The sequence below is a fragment of the Anabrus simplex genome, chromosome 3 (genome assembly GCF_040414725.1).
Source record: "Anabrus simplex isolate iqAnaSimp1 chromosome 3, ASM4041472v1, whole genome shotgun sequence".
Classification (NCBI taxonomy): domain Eukaryota; kingdom Metazoa; phylum Arthropoda; class Insecta; order Orthoptera; family Tettigoniidae; genus Anabrus; species Anabrus simplex.
Genome location: NC_090267.1, coordinates 107,671,744 through 107,690,185, shown reverse-complemented (window position 1 = coordinate 107,690,185; position 18,442 = coordinate 107,671,744). Strand labels below are relative to the sequence as shown.

Genomic DNA, 18,442 nt, shown 5'->3' with positions numbered 1-18,442 from the left:
AGCACGAAAAATATTTACAAAAATGAAATCTTTCTTTTGCAATGACTACTTAAATTTAAAACTTAGACAGAGGATGGTCAAGTGCTATATATGGTCAGCCTTGCTGTATGGTGTGGAAACATGGACTCTCAAGAACATATCAGTGAAACGCTTGGAAGCCTTTGAAATGTGGATCCACCGTAGGATGCTCAGGATTTCGTGGGTTGCACGACTAACGAACCAAGAAGTACTCAGAAGGGCAAGAGCAAGTCGGGAACTCGTTCAAACAATAAAACTCCGGAAGATCTCTTACCTTGGCCACATCCTTAGAAATGACCGTTACCTCATCTTACAGCGGATTGTACAAGGCAAAATACAGGGTCGAAGAGGTGTCGGGAGGAGGCGAACATCATGGCTTGGAAACATCAAAGAATGGACTGGAATTCACAGTGTTGAAAGACTTTTCCATCTAGCTAGAGATCGTTCTGCATTCGCCACAGTGATCGCCAACGTCAGGGGGACCTGATACGGTACTATGAAGAAGAAGAAGAAGAAGAAGAAGAAGAAGAAGAAGAAGAAGAAGAAGAAGAAGAAGAAGAAGACGAAGAAGAAGACGAAGAAGAAGAAGAATGGAAGTCCGGGCTCTAATTATCACCATCACAACATCTGGCTATACAGGAAATTACAATTTGCATTCTCAGCACACAGGGTACTACTAATTTCTCTTATGTTCAGAGTTTTAAACAAAATGTAGAAATGGTATGCACTATTTTCCTAGGAAATAATGTGAGTTTTAATATTGTATTTTAACAGTAATTCCCACAAGAATAAAATATCTCTCCAGTAGCGAAATATTTTAGTGTCCTTATGATCTTATTCACCTGTCACTGCCAAGATGAAACTAATTTTCCTTCATTAGATCCTACTTCAGAAACTTTAAATGGTCATTAACCAAGAATTAACATTCTTGTACAACCACACGTAAACTTAGCTCAAAGAAAAAATCACACAAATTTCAAACTAGGCCTATAATCAAAAGATCTAACTGATTGTGTTATATTGTGTGGTTAATAAATGCTTCTTTAGTCCTAAATAATTTTGAAAGATTCACTATTAATAAATGCAGTAAAGACAGACCTCAGTGTACCCATAAACATGGCTAATATATCCTCATTGACGTGTGATATCTGCCTGATCCTCATGACTTACATTAAATGAGGACGAGAAAATACTCCAACAACCAAATCAGAGTATTTCTTAGTTGAAGAATATTCTTTGAGGAGATGAGTTTAAAAATGTATTTGCATATTGATAGTGGTTTGGATTTTAGGTCATGGTACCATTTCACACAAAAGTACAGACATTTGTACTGCCTACTGTCTTATGTTCTTCCTAACATACAGTGCTTAAGTTTAACACCACCATATACAAAGATAAACTGATATTTAATACCTCAAATTTGAAAGCATGTGCAACAAATACAATAAGCAACTGACAATAACAAAGCAGCAACATACTAATCTATCATTTGTGAATTTTCAGTGTTATATTTAAGGTTTAAACATCATGTTTCTTATACGAATGTGTGTCATCTAATTCAAAAATTCACAGTACCTTGATCACATATAAAAGATTTTAATCATTCATATACAGTGTGTTCGCTTATGGGTGGGGCCAGGAGAAATCTTGCTTGCTTAGCACTAGCCACTTGCGAGCTTGAGACGTCCCAGTCGAGTTCAAAGCATCGCTTGCCGGGCACTAGCTACGCTGTTGGGCGGGAATCAGCTATCTATATGCTTCCACTGTCTGTATTACAGTGCTACCAAGACACTTTAAATAATTAAATAATTAGTCTACGAAATATGTACCTTGTTGCAGGCAATGCACACAGTTCTGATATCGTTCAATAAAATTATGGTTCACACGGATAAGTTCTTGTCCGGGAATTTTCCCAATTTCTGTTGTTAAATTCTCTTTCAATTCATCTATGTTGTGTGGATTATTCCTATAAACATTATTTTTTAGTGGTCCCCACAAACAGAAACCACACACTGTGAGATCGGGGGAACATGGCGGCTATAAACCCTGAGAAATAATCCTTTCTCCAAACACGTCAGTTAATTCGTTCATGAATTCATGAGCTGTATGGGCTGTTGCTGAATATTGTTGGAATAACCTCTGATAACATTTGGAAAAATGGCACGAGTATTAGCGTGTGATATCTTTGTGCATTTATTGTATCCTGAAAAAAAAAAAAAGGCCCAATAATTTGCTTTGCTGTAATGGCGCACCAAACACCAATTTTTTCATCATGCAATGGAATCTCATGAATTAAATGGGGATTATGTGTACTCCAAAACCGACTGTTCTGTGAGGCAACATGTCCTCGTAGATGAAAACATGCCTCATCAGAAAAAATTATTAAATGAGTATCCACAATACCGTCCACAATACTTTGAAACATCCAATTACAAATCTAAACTAGTCTTTCATCGTCTCTAGGCCGTAATTCATGCATGATAGGCCTAGGAATGGAAAGGACGCGGCCGTGGCCTTAATTAAGGTACAGCCCCAGCATTTGCCTGGTGTGAAAATGGGAAACCCCGGAAAACCATATTCAGGGCTGCCGATAGTGGGATTCAAACCCACTATCTCCCGGATGTGAGCTCACAGCTGCATACTCCTAACCGCACGGCCAACTCACCCGTTAATTTTAGAAGTCTAGTGGCATTAAAAACGGATGTTCTTGAAACACTAACATCCTGTGAAACACGTCTTACAGATTTATGTGGAGAGCATGTGAATGATGCACCAAATTCACCAATTTTGTCCTCTGTCAATACTCTTCATTTTCGCTTACGAATTGAAGCATTTACCAATCCTCTTGTCCTTAGTTTGTTAACAAGTCGCCAGCAGAATTGGAGCACACGGATATTTCAGTGCAAATTGTCTGTGCACCTCTCTACCTGACTCTGTTTATACATATGTACCACACATAAAAACTCTCTGTTCAAGCGGGTATTTAGCCTGTTACATTTCTAACCACTGCATTACACACGCGTTGCACAGTTAGCTGGCTTACAACTGCCACCTTCTTGACCTTGACTGGCGCTTCTCAAGCCCATCCATGGCTAGCGAGGTTTCTCTCAGCCCCACCCATAAGCAAATGCACGGTAAAATGGCCAGCAAATGGTCAATAACCATGCAAAAACTTACCGCCTTATCCTGACCTTCAACATTCACTTGTCCCTCAAGAAAATTTTCCCTCGACGCATAGAATGTGCCATGAAGAAGTTTTCCTGCCTTTATTCCATCATGGATCTGTGCAGGTGTGAGATGTGGAGGGAAGAGGTATTCCTTGCTCATCCCATCCTGAGGATGATCTTTCTGAGACAGCTTGTCCTCCAAACCAGGGCAGTCTTTCAAACTTTTTACATAATCTTTCACTAAACAAAAATAAGAAAACTGAACATTATTACATAAACTATCAAAATATAAAAATATCAAGACAGAAGACGTCAAGATCTACCTTCCTGACGAAGCTGTAAAGCAGAAATGAGCTCATCTGATAATGTGTGGGGGGGCTGAAACTGATCAAGAGAGAGTCCATCTATGTGAAAATGGCAGTGTAAAAAGACACAAAGATTGTCCTTGCCCTTTTTTTTCTTTTGTTCAGGTTTGTCCTTGTCTCTGTTTTCTGTTGCTTCCTCTCCTCACACTGACCTGTTATGGTGTTTATCCTACCCTTCATGAACCAAGCAAGTTGCTATTTGCTTTACGTCGCACCGACACAGATAGGTCTTATGGCGACGATGGGATAGGAAAGACCTAAGATTGGAAGGAAGCGGCCGTGTCCTTAATTAAGGTACAGCTCCAGCTCCAGCATTTGCCTGGTGTGAAAATGGAAAATCACAGAAAACCATCTTCAGGGCTGCTAACAGTGATATTCGAACCCATTATCTCGCGGATGCAAGCTCACAGTCGCGTGCCTCCAACTGCATGGCCAACTCGTCCGGTCCAAGGAAGCTGAATGCATGGTACGTAGCTGTGAGCTTGTATTTTGAGATGGAAGGTTCGAACCCCATCATCAACAGCCCTGAAAATAGTTTTCCGTTGGTGTCCGGTAATCACACCAGGAAAATACTGAAGCTGTATCTTAATTAGAGGAATGGCAACTTTCTTCCAACTTCCCATCATAACCGAAAACCTATCTGAGTAAGTGCAACGTTAAACCACTAGCTAAACAATATATATCTTGATTTGTCACTTGTTTGTTCCTTTCCCTTACTTACATTAATATAAAACATTATGCAATGTCACATTTTCTGATTCATTGGAAGGTACACAGATATTTAAATTAACAGTCATTTTTTCCTTGTCCGTACACACATATGAGGCCTGGTGGCCATGATTGTTAAGGCGTTCTGTCTATAGGTCTGACACCATGGTTGGCCAGTTCAAGTCCCAAAAAATGCCATCAGAATGTTGGCTGGCAAGGTAGAAGAGGTGCTGGTATACAATTTCTAATCACTAGACTGTGGTGGTGGTGGCGGTGGCGGCGGTAGTGGTGATTATTATTTTAAGAGGAAGTACAACTAGGTAATGATCTTCTCTGAACAAATGAAACGGAAACAAAACATGAAAAAAGTAAAATTAAGTGTATTTATTAAACAGAGAATGTTGAAAATGAATTAAAAATAAACCAAAACATTTTATTAAACTAGAAAGAACATTGAAAACTTGAAATTTAGAGGCCCTTATAATCCACTCTCTCACATAAACACAATTTGTAATCAATAGATGGCATAGGTGGTGGCGGCAGCGGTAGTAGTTATCATTTTACGAGGAAGTCAAATTAGGTAACGATCCTCTCTGAACAAATGAAATGGAAACAAAAATGAAAATAGTAAAATTATATCTATTTATTAAACCGAGAATTTTAAAAATGAATTAAAAATAAAACAAAAATATTTTATTAAACCGGAAAGAACATTGAAAACTTGAAATGTAGACGCCCTTGAATAACCCACTCGCATCCCGTGGGGGTTTTCTTGCCTGTTCCCCTATCAGGCGCATCCCAGGTGGCAGATAGGGGGGCCCACCGAACTTCTCTGGAGGATCTGAGGGAAATAAAGTTCCCTCTTGTGGACCAAAAACAGGTACTGCCAGAAAACGTCTTGAGGCAGTGTGATTGTTACTAGCCCAAGCCAAAGCTTGGAAGTGGAAACCTCGCCCACACATGCTAGAGAGGCATCCATGTTACCTCCGCGTGGGTGATACGGGGGTTAAGGTGAAGTGGGTGTTGGTAACTGAGGTGAACGTTCATTGCGGTGTGCTGGAACTAACACATCACATTGCCCTATGTAGCCTGTACGAGCCGCGAGTTGGGAACGGGGCAAACCCAACCTAGGGGGAACCCATGGCTGTGAACTTAGTCATGGTAACGCCAGGTGAGAACCATGTGAGTACGTCTACTGAAGGTGGAACAAACCTGGTCGGGTTCGGGCCAGGGACGGGCTGCTGGATGGATGGCTGAGTGGCGTGGCGCCTGCTACGGAGAGCCTGAGGTGCGGGAGGACAATGTCTGGTGGAATGACTCATCACGGATGGTGAAAACGCCACTCAGGACCCTAGAAGAGGCAAAAACCGTACGTCATTTGGAACCATGGACATTCCAAATGAACCACATAAACAAATACCAAGGGAAGCTATGAAAGTTCCATAAGAGCAGGTCCAGCGGCAGGCCCAAGAGGAGAATATGGAGACAGAAGTCCCAGTAGGGCAGGCTGAATCCAAATTTGAAGAAGAAACAGAAGAAGGAACAGGAAAGCAGACTTCTGGACAAAAGGAAACAGGAGATTTCACTGAGAAAGACCTGAAGATATTGGCATCGAAAGTAAATAGGATGCATATAGATAGACCACCTCGCACAAGTGCCTGCTACACGGAAAAGAAGAAGGTGAGGAAAGAAGCCAAGATAACAGCTGGGACTTGGGTGGAGAAGAAGCCAAGGAACAGGGATCGGTGAGACACTATGCCAATGACTACACCCAAAGGGCCAAGGTCGGAGGAAAGCATGCCATCAAGTTCGGCTACAAAACCACCCTCCAAGAAACAGAAGGACGAAAAAGTTATATCCTTTTCGGAAACACTATCCTCAGTTAAGTTCGCAATAATACCTAAGACCTTTCCAGATGGAAAACTCAAGGAGGAAGACGTGACTGAATTATCATCTGCTCTGATAGCACAGATGAAACCACTGTCAGATGGATGTCTGCCAGGCTTCCTTGAATCACCAAGGCCGGAAAGTGGAGCTATGGTACTGATCTGTGCAAATCCAGAAACAAAAAGTTGGCTTGAACAGACAGTATCAAAATGTAACCCATGGAAAGGGGAGACCCTAGAGGTGGTGGACGCAAAAAAGGTGCTGAACACGACCAAGGTCATCACCAAGTTCCCACCTCCTTTTGACAAAATTAAAGTGGAGGATGTTCTTGTCGGAATCAAACAGCACAATACCAAACTTCTAATGCAAGAGTGGAGAGTGCTGAATGCCACTTCAATCAACAAGACAGGAAGGACAGTCGTTTTAGCCCTTGGTGAAAGAGACTTTGAAGAGCTCAAAAAGAGACGCCTTAAAGCTAAACTCAGACTTGGGCATATCAACTTTCATGGCATCACAGGAAAAACGAAACCCAATGCTGATAAAGTTGGTGCTGAAGGTTCTTCAGGCCAATCTTCAGCATAAAAAAATCGCTGTGGCGAATTTCGCCAGGAAGTTCAAGTCCGGGGCTATTGACGTGGCGCTTATTCAAGAGCCTTGGGTAGTCAAGGGCAGAGTAGCAGGACTGGCACAATCTGGAGCTAAACTGATGTATGATACATCAGAAATACCCAGAACATGTCTTCTTGTGAACAGGATATTAAAATGTCTTACGTTGCAGGAACACTGTTCATGCGACTTAACCATGGCCAAGATTAAACATGGAAATTGGGAGGGACCCAGAGAAATAACCAAACGCTCTGCATGTCTCCGAAATGACTCAACTAATCTTCCCCCATCAGAAGAAGTTGAGAACCTAATTTTGCAATACAAAGAGGAAAGGCAAACACCTAGTCCTTGGAGTAGATGCAAATTCACACCGCATGGCATGAGGCAGCACGAACTGCAATGCAAGAGGTAAGGCTTTACTAGAGTTTGTTATTGGAACTGAGTTGACGATACTAAACCTAGGAAACAAGCCTACATTTATAAATAAAAAATGTAGGGAGGTAATAGACATTACACTAAGCATTACGCATATTGCAAACTTTATTAAAGACTGGAAGGTGCTGGAAGAACCATCATTGGCAAACCACCAGCACATCCAATTTGCAATAGATGTGAGACTATGTGGGACTGAGATGTACAGAGACCCATAAAGAACTAACTGGGATAGATACAGAGAAGTTCTAGGGAAGGCTGTACAAAAAATTCCAACTAACATGACAGAACAGAAAGAACTGGATGAGGCAGTGGAACTATTAGAAGAGGCCATTATAGACTCATTCCATGACAACTGCCTCCTCAAAGAAAAGAAAAACACCAAAAATGTAAGGTGGTCGAACAACAAACTAGCCAAAATGAAAAAAGAGGTTATGATGTTGTATCTAGAAATGGTATGTGGAACACATATCATAGGTAACTCACTGAGTATAACCTAGAGATATTGAAAGCAAAAAGAAAATCTTGGAGACTGTTCTGTGAGAAAGTGGAATCACATGCTGAAACTGTAAGGCTCCAGAAGGTTCTGAAAGCAACCCATATAAATCAAGTGGGGACCCTGGGGAATCTAGATGGGTCATTTACTCAGGCTGGGAGGGACACACTGGAGATACTAATGGCATGTCACTTTCGTGAGACTGAGAAGATGACAGAAGAAGAAACGGTTGGAACAGAGACCAGAGCTCAAAGAGCAGACTGGAACTGTGCCAAAAGAATCATAAAACATAACCATGTAAAATGGGCAATTTACACGTTACATCCTATAAAGGCTCCAGGGCCAGATGAGATACTTCCGATACTCCTACAGGAAGGATGGGAGATACTCGTCAATGCCCTGATGGACCTTTTCAGAGCTAGTCTAGCTTTAGGATACGAGCCGAAATCATGGTCTGAAACTAAAGCAGTATTCATAACTAAGACTGGAAGGGCAAATTATGCCCATGCCAAAGCATACATACCATTATGTTTAACCTCCTTCATGCTGAAAGCAATGGAGAAAATTCTGGATAAATATATCAGAAGAACATTGTAACTGAACTCAACGTTGCATGAAAATCAGTTTACATATAGACTTGGCAGATCCACTGAAGTAACACTCCACCAGTTGGTTTGTAAACTAGAGGAAAGCCTAGAATACAAAGAAATTGCACTAGCAGCATTTCTCGATATAGAAAGAGCCTTCAGCAATAGAACTTATGACTCTACGAACAAAGAATTGGAAAAGAGCAAGGTGAGTAAAACTGTCGTCAAATTGATTAAATCCATATTAAACGGAAGGAAGATAAGAGCAAAACTGTTTGAAGAAATGCTGACGGTTAGGGTCACCCGAGGCTATGCTCAGGGAGGAGTTCTTTTGCCTCTGTTGTGGAACCTCGTGGTGAATAAAATCATAGCTATACTCAACGAACAAGGTTTTTATACACAAGGATACACAGATGACCTAGTGATTGTGGTACGAGATAAGGTGATGAGTGTTATCCAGGATCTCATGCAAAGATCACTTAACCTTATGCAGAACTGTTGTCAGGAAGAACAACTATCAGTCAACCCGAACAAGATAACTCTGGTCCCTTTTGCAAGAAGGAGAAAATTAGAGGGATAGAGGTCACTGAAGCTATTTGAACAAGATATATATATGGAAGAACAGACATTGCACCTAGGTGTAGTGTTAGATAAAAATTTAACCTAGAATCCACATATAGAAAGGAACATAAACCGGGCCAAGAACTTGCTGTATGCATGTCAAAGAGCCGTCGGTAAGACATGGGGCCTAAGACCATCACTGGTAACGTGGATATATACAACGATCATAAAATCGTTGATGGCCTATGCTGCAATCATCTGGTGGCAAAAGTAAGCCAAGGAAAAGTCAGTAATAGATGCATACCCATAACTGGAGCTATGAGAACTACGCCGACAGAAGCCTTGATCACTTTACTAGACCTCCCATCATTATGCAATTTCATAAGAGGACAGGCTAGAATGAGTTCATATAGATTGGCACAATCAGAGTCCTGGAATGCACAAAGATCCAATCTAGGACACTGTAAAATTAACAGAGTAATAACAGAGGGAGTTCTACACATGCCTTCTGATCATATGATATCAAAGTACAACTTTGAAAAACCATTTGAGACCCAGATAATAAAAAAAGAAGGCGAAAGTAAGCCAAGGAAAAGTCAGTAATAGATGCATACCCATAACTGGAGCTATGAGAACTATGGCGACAGAAGCCTTGAACACTTTACTAGACCTCCCATCATTATGCAATTTCATAAGAGGACAGGTTAGAATGAGTTCATATAGATTGGCACAATCAGAGTGCTGGAATGCACAAAGATCCAATCTAGGACACTGTAAAATTAACAGAGTAATAGCAAAGGGAGTTCTACATATGCCTTCTGATCATATGATATCAAAGTACAACTTTGAAAAACCATTTGAGACCCAGATAATAAAAAAAGAAGACTGGGATATCAACAAATGGAATACTGAAAAAGAAGATATAGTGTGGTGGACTGATGGCTCAAAGGCTGTGGATGGCATAGGAGGAGGGATCAACAGGGGAAGACCTGAGAGATCAACCCAGGTGAGCCTGGGCAAACACACTACAGTCTTTCAAGCAGAAGTGATAGCTATCACTTGTCTTGAAGAAAATCTGAAAATGAAATATACGAATAAGAACATTCTCATTTTTACGGACAGCCAAGCGGCCATTAAGGCACTAGAAGCAGTCCGGATAATATCCAGAATTGTCTGGTATTGCCATTCTTTCTCCTGAAGCTCTCAAAATACAACATTGTCAAAATAATATGGGTACCAGGGCATGCAGGTATAGAACGAAATGAAAAGGCAGATAAACTGGCCAGGAAAGGTGCAGAAACATATTTTGTAGGCCCAGAACCTGTATGCGGGATTTCCTACGGACAAGCCCGACACTACATAGGAAAATGGGTACAAAAGAAGCAAATGGAGAACTGGAAAAATACTCGAGGATGCAGGCTTGCAAAGGAACTGACAAAAGGACCAAACAAGAATCATACTAAAGAACTGTAGAAACTCAGCAGAGAAAATATAAGATGGGTAGTAGGACTGTTGACAGGATACTGCCATCTGAAAAACACCTATATAGAACTGGAGTAATAAGAGACTATATATGTAGAAAATGCAATGAAGCAGAGGAATCAGCTGAACACATACTTTTCGAATGTGAGGTGCTGGGTAGAATCAGACTTTCCACTCTAGGACTACCAGGTGAAGAGAGAGAAAATGTCCAAGACAACCCAATAAGAACAACCTGCAGCTTTATGAAGGGTATTGGTATATCTAGGTGGAAATGACGGAAAAACATGGTAGCAAAAGATCTTAGAGGTCGACGCTAATAAGAAACTAATATTTAGAGGCCCCATAAAGAAGAAGAAGAAGAAGAAGAAGAACCCACTTGCATACATAAACTGAATGATGAGATCAGCAGTATTCCCCTCATCAGCTAGTATGAGTTTGAGTGTCTCCTGCAGACCAAGGTTCCATCTTAGGCTTGAGAAATCAGTACACTCTGTGAGGATGTGGGCCACGGTAAATTCGGCACCACAAAACACACTAGGGGGAGGGGTCTTCCCTCTTCCGGAGGAAAGAGTGCATAGATCTTCCATGACCTATCCTCAGCCTACAGGCTGAAAAGAGGACCTCCACACGACAGTTGTTTTCTCAGCTTGTTAGGAGTTCGGATAGTTTCACCAGACTGCATAGCAAAAGCCTGGATTCAATTACATATCTCTCCACAGTGTTTATATGGAGTGAGGGCATATGATGCTGTTGATGGTGATTTGTCCATCAGATGGAGACTTTAAGCCTTGAGAAGAACCCTTGGTGCTATTCGACACGAGTAGGCTATGTGCCGGCAACGGGTTTCATGCTTCCTCTTTCTACTATCATATATCACTTCATTCATTTAATCTCATTAGCTCCTCTGATGAGGTGAACAATCAGGAAGAGCATCCAGCCATAAAAATTTGCTACAAGGATTTATCTCACTTGACACCCGACCCTGTAGAGAAACAGGACAAGGGTTAGACATACATACATCAGGTATTCAGATTAAATAGTTTCAATATTCACACATTGTCATTCATTTCGTCAATATTACACACACGAAAATGGTAATGTCAAAGCTCAAGGCTTCTAATGTATTAATAATGGTCTAAGCATTTGCATACCACTCATGCTTCCCAGAGCCAAGAAGAGAAGAAAGAAACTTTGATTCTTAATGAGCAAATGAAACTCACTACCGAGCGGAATGGCGGCACATTTTAATGGGTTTGGCACAAAAGCCTACAATTCCCACTTACTGATGCAAAGACAAGTGGTGACATGCCGTATTTTAGAACATTCTGGAAAATCTCCAACCATATAATGCACTGAAAAACTTCTAAGGTAATGTGGAAAATGTAAGATTTTTTACAACTTGTTTCATGTTTTCATTTTATTTACTGCTCAGTTAGTGTATTGGGATGGATTTTGTGACACTTCTGAATAATATAAAACAGGTCCCATAATAATATTAGCAGTAGATCACCAACAGTACTGTTTTAACTGAAAGCATGCAACACCATACTGATTATGCGATAGTGCCATAATGACCATGCAATATTTAAAGTAGAATATTTTTAACGTTTTATCAAATATCTTTTAGGTTTTTAGAACATATATACTTTTATATTTTTAGTACACAAAATTGTATTTCCTAGTAATTAGTATTCTGTGTCAAACATTTGCATGAAAACCCCTTAAGAGGAAGTACTTCCAAAAATGTGCTGTAAATAGAAAGAACTCAAGGATACTCACTACTTCTATGCACTTGATTAATCCCTGCTCACATCACTAAATACCGAGAAGAAATGGATGTAGAAGAACTGGGATGGATGGAGAGAGTGCCATTTGTTTGAAGATGGCAGTGTATGAAAATGTGGAGATTGTCCTACTTCTTTTGCGTTTTAATCATCGTCCTTGTCTCCTCTTTCTGTTGCTCCCTCCTACCTCATTATCCTATTATGTATTCCTTTCCATGTTCCTATTTTTCTATATGTGACTTATTTCATCACTCATTCATTCTTTCCATTACTCTGTACTGATAGATAAGCGTGTGTATGCAAAGGATCGTTGCGATGGTAAAATCAACTGGAGTAAGCTGTCAAACCTTTAATAAGTCCATTGGACAAATCTAGAATTCATTATGCTAAAGATGAAGATCCTGAAAGCTAAACCTTGTGTTTCTAACCGATACACCACCAGGCTAAGTAGCTCAGGCGGCAGCACCGCTGGCCTTATGAGCTCAAGTTAGCAGAATTAGTCCCAGCTCAGTCTAGTGGCATTTGAAGGTGTTCAGGTATGCCAGCCTTATGTCAGTACATTTACTGCCACCTAAAATAACTACAGATCAAAGTTCTGACACCTCTGGTGTCTCCAAAAACCATTATTGAAGTAGTTGATTTGGATGTATAATGATAATAATATATTATAATAAAAACACAAAAAGTAAATGATGTTGATGTTGTTGTTATTATTATTATTACGGGGTTTTGGTGGTTCAGCAGAGGTGAAAGAAGGTGCGGGCGGCGAATGGGTCTAACTATGAAATTTAAAGTTAATTTAAAACTTCAACAAGGTTATATTTTTCAAACAGAACAAGATTTACATATAATTTGGAATATCAACAAGTTCAACAAGAAATTATTAGAGCCAAAAATCAGGTACAATTACAAGTAAACAGCGAGACTAGAGGTATCCAAATTTTAGGGTGTTTTTACCCTCTTGGGCTATCAGCCCTACATTTTACAAAGCTCTCGGGCATACATCCTGAACTCCAAGCTCTGCTTTACCTACATACACTTAATTCCTGGGGTAGAAACACAACAAACACCTTCAGGCCTTCTAGAGGCACTCAAAAAATCCAATTCGGAGAGAACTAACAGGCTCTCAGTTACTCACGCCTATTTAAGGCAACCTCAACTTTCACCATCACTTGCCCTCGGGCACAACTTACAAATTTATACAGGGGTATCATGTACCCAATATACTAGGCCTTATCAGAAAAGAACAGGTTAATTACATGGCCCTAAAATATTAATTGGCTAGAGGCGTAGCTTGCACTCCTACATGAAACTTCTTAAAACCTTGGTGGCACTCGGCCGGTTACACAGGGGCTAATCCCATACTAGAGAGGTGACTCGTAGAAGAAAAACTTTTATTACCTTAAGAAGAGAAGAAAATTGGTTATGAAAACGTAGTCACCTCAAAACAATATGAGTGGGAGCTCGAGAGGGTTAAGCACTCCCTATCCCAATTTGCGGTTAAAGATATAGAGTTTTACAAGGATATTACATTTTACAAGGTAGGTTACATGAGAAAAGTTTCGAACCCGCCCCGTGGGTTAAACTGTTGAGCTAGCAAGAAAAGTTATTAAACGGCCATTAACTTATTGATAAACTGCTGCCCGAAGAAAGAGGCGCTTCCCGTTACCTGCTACATAATCACACACTAAGCAAGATGTCGATGAAGTGGCACCGAGCCATGACAATCAGCAGTTTTATACCCACAAGGAAACTTCGAGACCTTTCATGAAAGAAACACGCCACACCCACTCTGTTTATTGGTGGACGCAATAGTTACATACAACATTGGAGAAGATATACATGATTGGCTGAAAATTATTTTAGAAAATTAGTGATTGGTAGAAATCAAAACTGGCGGAAGAAGAGATCAATATTGCCAACCCAAAAAATGAAAGAAAGAAATTTAACAAAGAACAAACTTAGGGATACAAAATTTCTTCAAAACAGTTCGTTCACTTCGCACCAGGGTGCACAGTCTTAGTTTTTTTGGTAGTGACATCTGGAAGAGAATGTCTACACCTCTTGCTACAGAGCAAACAAACACGAATCAAAATAGACACAGTTCAGAACACTTCAAAATTTACCGTAGTGACATCTTCCAAGGAACCATTGATTTAATACATATTTTGAAGTCTGGAGTTTCTCCTGTAGGGGATTATTTTAGGCGCACAATTTAAACTTGCGGGGTCGGGGTGTACCAACCGGTACAATAATAATAATAATAATAATAATAATATTATTATTATTATTATATTTTTTACTATACAACTCACTGGCTAATGATCAGCGTTGAAACCTTTAGTACAGAGGGTCCGGGGTCCAATTCCCAACACTCTCCTGTTCATATTCACACAACACATTACCAACTACCACAGAAACACACAATAGTGATTACATCCCTCTATATAGGGTTGGCGTCAGGAAGGACATCCGGCCATAAAACAGGGCCAAATACACATGTGCGACACAGTTTGCACCTGCGACTCACAGGTGTGTGAAAAGTGGTAGAAGATTATTATTATTATTATTATTATTATTATTATTATTATTATTATTATTATTATTATTATTATTATTACAGTAGAACCCCGCTTAACCGAAATCTAGCTTAACCGAAATGCTCTGGCAAAATTGTATTTTAATATTTTGTTTTTACCCTCCTGTCTTAGCCGTCAATATTAGCAATTCTCTTGCTATATGTGCTGAGAGCTACTAGGCAAACCCTATTTTTATATTATGACTTATGCCAGACTGCATGTGTAGCATAAAACAAAACAGTTTTTTTTAACCCTTCCATGATACATTTTTCTTGAACAAACAGGAATTATTATTATTATTATTTACATTATTATTATTATTATTATTATTATTATTATTATTATTATTATTATTATTATTATTATTATTATTATTTGTCATGAAGATTATGTAGACTGGGGTTAACGTTGCTTAAGTTGCGGGGGTTTCATCTTGTTTACTGCTCGGACTATACTACAGCTTGATTGATTTCGAATTATTATTAAAACGCAGTACCACACACTTTAATTACAGTACTGTAATAAAATTATTGTATACAGCATTCAGTTCAGTATTAACAACAGAAAATTGTTTCATTTTTTGAGATTTATATGTGCTTTGTTGAACAAAGCAATGAATCTACACAGCTGATGCAGCCTATTGTTGATTATATGGTGGCATGACATAGCTGCATGAGAGCGTTGCACCAAGAACATTCAGAAGAAAATCACTGATTTTATACAATGACTAACATTAAACATTTTAATGTTAATAAATAGTATGCACCTTTGCTTAACGGAGTCTATGCATTTTTATTTCGACATTTAACTTCTGAAAATATTTACTATAAGTCATCCAAAAAACGCATCAACCGAAGTGGCTTTGCCCCCTTTATTTCGGATAAACGGGGTTCTACTGTATTATCGCCATCATTATTATTATTATTATTATTATTATTATTATTATTATTATTATTATTATTATTATTATTATTATTATTCTCAATATTTTGAGTCAGTAGGGATTTTTGTTTCTCTGGAAACATGCAACTTTCACTGCATTTAACATTCACCACAGAATGTACAACATACACTGAATTTAACATTTACCACAGAATGAACAACATAATTTAACATACATGTTTGTAAAGGCACACAGAAACCATGATGCCCCCAGAGAAATTATATCTGTATTAATTTTATTCCGAACAAATTTTGCTTAAAGCAAAATTCTAACAACCACCACTCAGATCTCAATTCCTACTTCCTATGAAGTAAGAACAAAACAAAGAAAATGCTTCATAGCCAAAAATCAGCCAGGCAAAGTTTTGCAATTCTGGATAAAGAAAATTGCATAAAATAATAAAACTCCTCCTCCTTAGGCATCCCCTATTCATTTAAATATTGCTAAAAGATCAATGTAGGTAACACATATTAGTGGTATGATCCGTAGAAAACTAAAATTGCAGCATTTGAAAAAAATGTATTTAAGAAAAACATGGAAGCCATCTATTATGCATCATGTGAATGAACAACGTAAGTCCTTGAGAATATCCTCCCCATTAAATGGCATTCACGAGTTCAAGTCTCTTGTGTTGTGCTATTAACAGGAGCACACTGTTGTGTCTCCCATATATCACATAGATGCTGAAGAACAGTTCATAAGTCTTATCTGTGTACACTGTGCATTAAATGAGCCTCCTCAAACATTTCAAGAGAATGAACATTTAAGTCCCTGAGACCCTTCCCATTATGGATTCATACGTAAGAACTGAAGTTTAAATCAATCAATGATCTGCATTCAGGGCTGCCGCCCAGGTGGCAGATTCCCTATCAATTGTTCACCTAACCTTTTCTTAAATGTTTTCAAAGAACTTGGAAATTTAATGAGCATTTCCCAACCTCAATAGAGGTCGAAACTAGTACCATAATGATTTAAGCCTTCCTTTTTTCTATTTGAACACTACTCCTTTGTTGGAAATCACCCAGAAAAAATCGTACTACTTTCCTTTGGATCTTTTCCAGTTCTCGTATCAAGTAGTCCTGGTGTGAGTCCTGCACACTGGAACCATTATACAGTAGACATGATTCTGTATAGGCTTTTGGGCTTATGCCGTGTCTAGAAGGTAAGGTGAAATTCTTAACGTTTCACAGAAAACTGTGCTCTGCGTCCTCAGAAGAAATCTTGACTGACTACAAGGCTTCTTAAACAATGACACTTTGAAATTTGGACGCTATAACAGAAGTGGAAATGGTATGTTCATTCGCCAGCAGATGGCCCCCAGGAAGTGGCACAACGCTAGTGTTCGAAGCGGAAGCTGACCAAACAATCACAATCAGACTAAGCAGTTTACATAACGTGTTTGCATAACATATGACATAGACAGGTGTATGATATAAGCACAAGCCTGGAATGAAACATCTGGCAACGAAGAACGTATGAATTTGGAAAACACCGAGACGAAATAACAACAGTGAAGGGACCAGAAAGGGAACTATCTATGTAAATTCTTAATGGCTGACAACCAGGTATTATTTAATTGATATCCACAGCTTCCCGTATAACCCTGGACCTGTAGTGTCTAGTGTGGGTTAGAGCTTGAGCATCTTGGAACATGACATCATGACCCGATTATAGAGCGTGCTCAGCTATTGCCGATTTGTCTGGTTGGTTGAGACAAATATCACGTTCATGTTCTTTCATACGGGTACCAATGGACTGGCAGGTTTGGCCGATGTATACCTTACCGGATGTACAGGGAATTTCGTATACCCCAGGATGTAAAAGGGGGACAATTTGTCCTTGGTTTTACTCAGACTGTGAGCAATTTTATTGGCGGTGCCAAACACGGTTTTTATATTGTGTTTGCGGAGGACCTTGGCAATTCGATCTGTGGTGTTGTGAATGTAAGCCAAGTAGGCAGTTCCCTTCACTTCTTCCTTCTGTGAGCTTTGCTTAGTCGTTTCTCTGGGATGTAGGGCTCTATGAATCTGCAAATCGCCGTAACCATTACCCCTGAATGCGACTTTGAGCATGTCCATCTCCACGTGGATATGTGATGGCTGACAAATTTCTCGCCCTCTTGGCGAGTGTCGTGAGAATGCCTTGTTTTTGTGCTGGATGGTGGTGAGAATCTGTATGAAGATAGCAATTTGTGTGGGCAGGCTTGCGATAGATGGTATGTCCTAAGGAGCCGTCCGGTTTCTTGCGTACTAGAACATCCAAGAAAGGAAGGCATCTGTCCGACTCCATCTCCGTAGTGAATTTTATTGACGGATGTTGCCGATTTAGGTGGTTTAGAAATAGATGAAGTTTCTCAGGACCTTCTGTCCAGACCACAAATGCATCATCAACATACCTCCATCATATCATAGGCTTGACGGGCGCTGAAGCAATAGCCTCTTCCTCAAAATGCTCCATAAAGAAATTAGCCAATACGGGCGAAAGTGGACTTCCCATAGCCACTCCGTCCATCTGTTCGTAAAAACTCCCACCCCACAAGAAATAGCTGGACGCCATGCAGTGTTAAAATAGCTTAGTAATGTCTCAGGGAACAGGTGATCAACGAGAGACATGACCGAGTCAATTGGCACTTTAGTGAACAAGGACTCCACATCGAAACTCACCAAAAGTTCATTAGGTTGAAGGGTTATGGTTGACAGCTTGTTGACGAAATATCGAGAGTTCCTGATATATGATTCAGTACAACCTGTGTGTGGCTGAAGCAATTTGCTTAGGTATTTAGCCAGAGCATACGTAGGAGACCCTATCGCACTAACAATAGGTCTGT

The 18,442-nt window shown here is 39.7% G+C and overlaps 1 protein-coding gene across 1 annotated transcript in view; it reads right to left on the bottom strand.

The window, feature by feature from the left end:
* Dis3 (exosome complex exonuclease RRP44-like protein Dis3) overlaps nucleotides 1-18,442 on the bottom strand; it is a 403,141-nt gene that overhangs the window by 292,714 nt on the left and 91,985 nt on the right. The window contains exon 5 of the mRNA XM_067142669.2: nucleotides 3,196-3,425. Within this exon, the coding sequence (XP_066998770.1) occupies nucleotides 3,196-3,425 (230 nt within the window). The remainder of the gene's footprint in view (nucleotides 1-3,195; nucleotides 3,426-18,442) is intronic.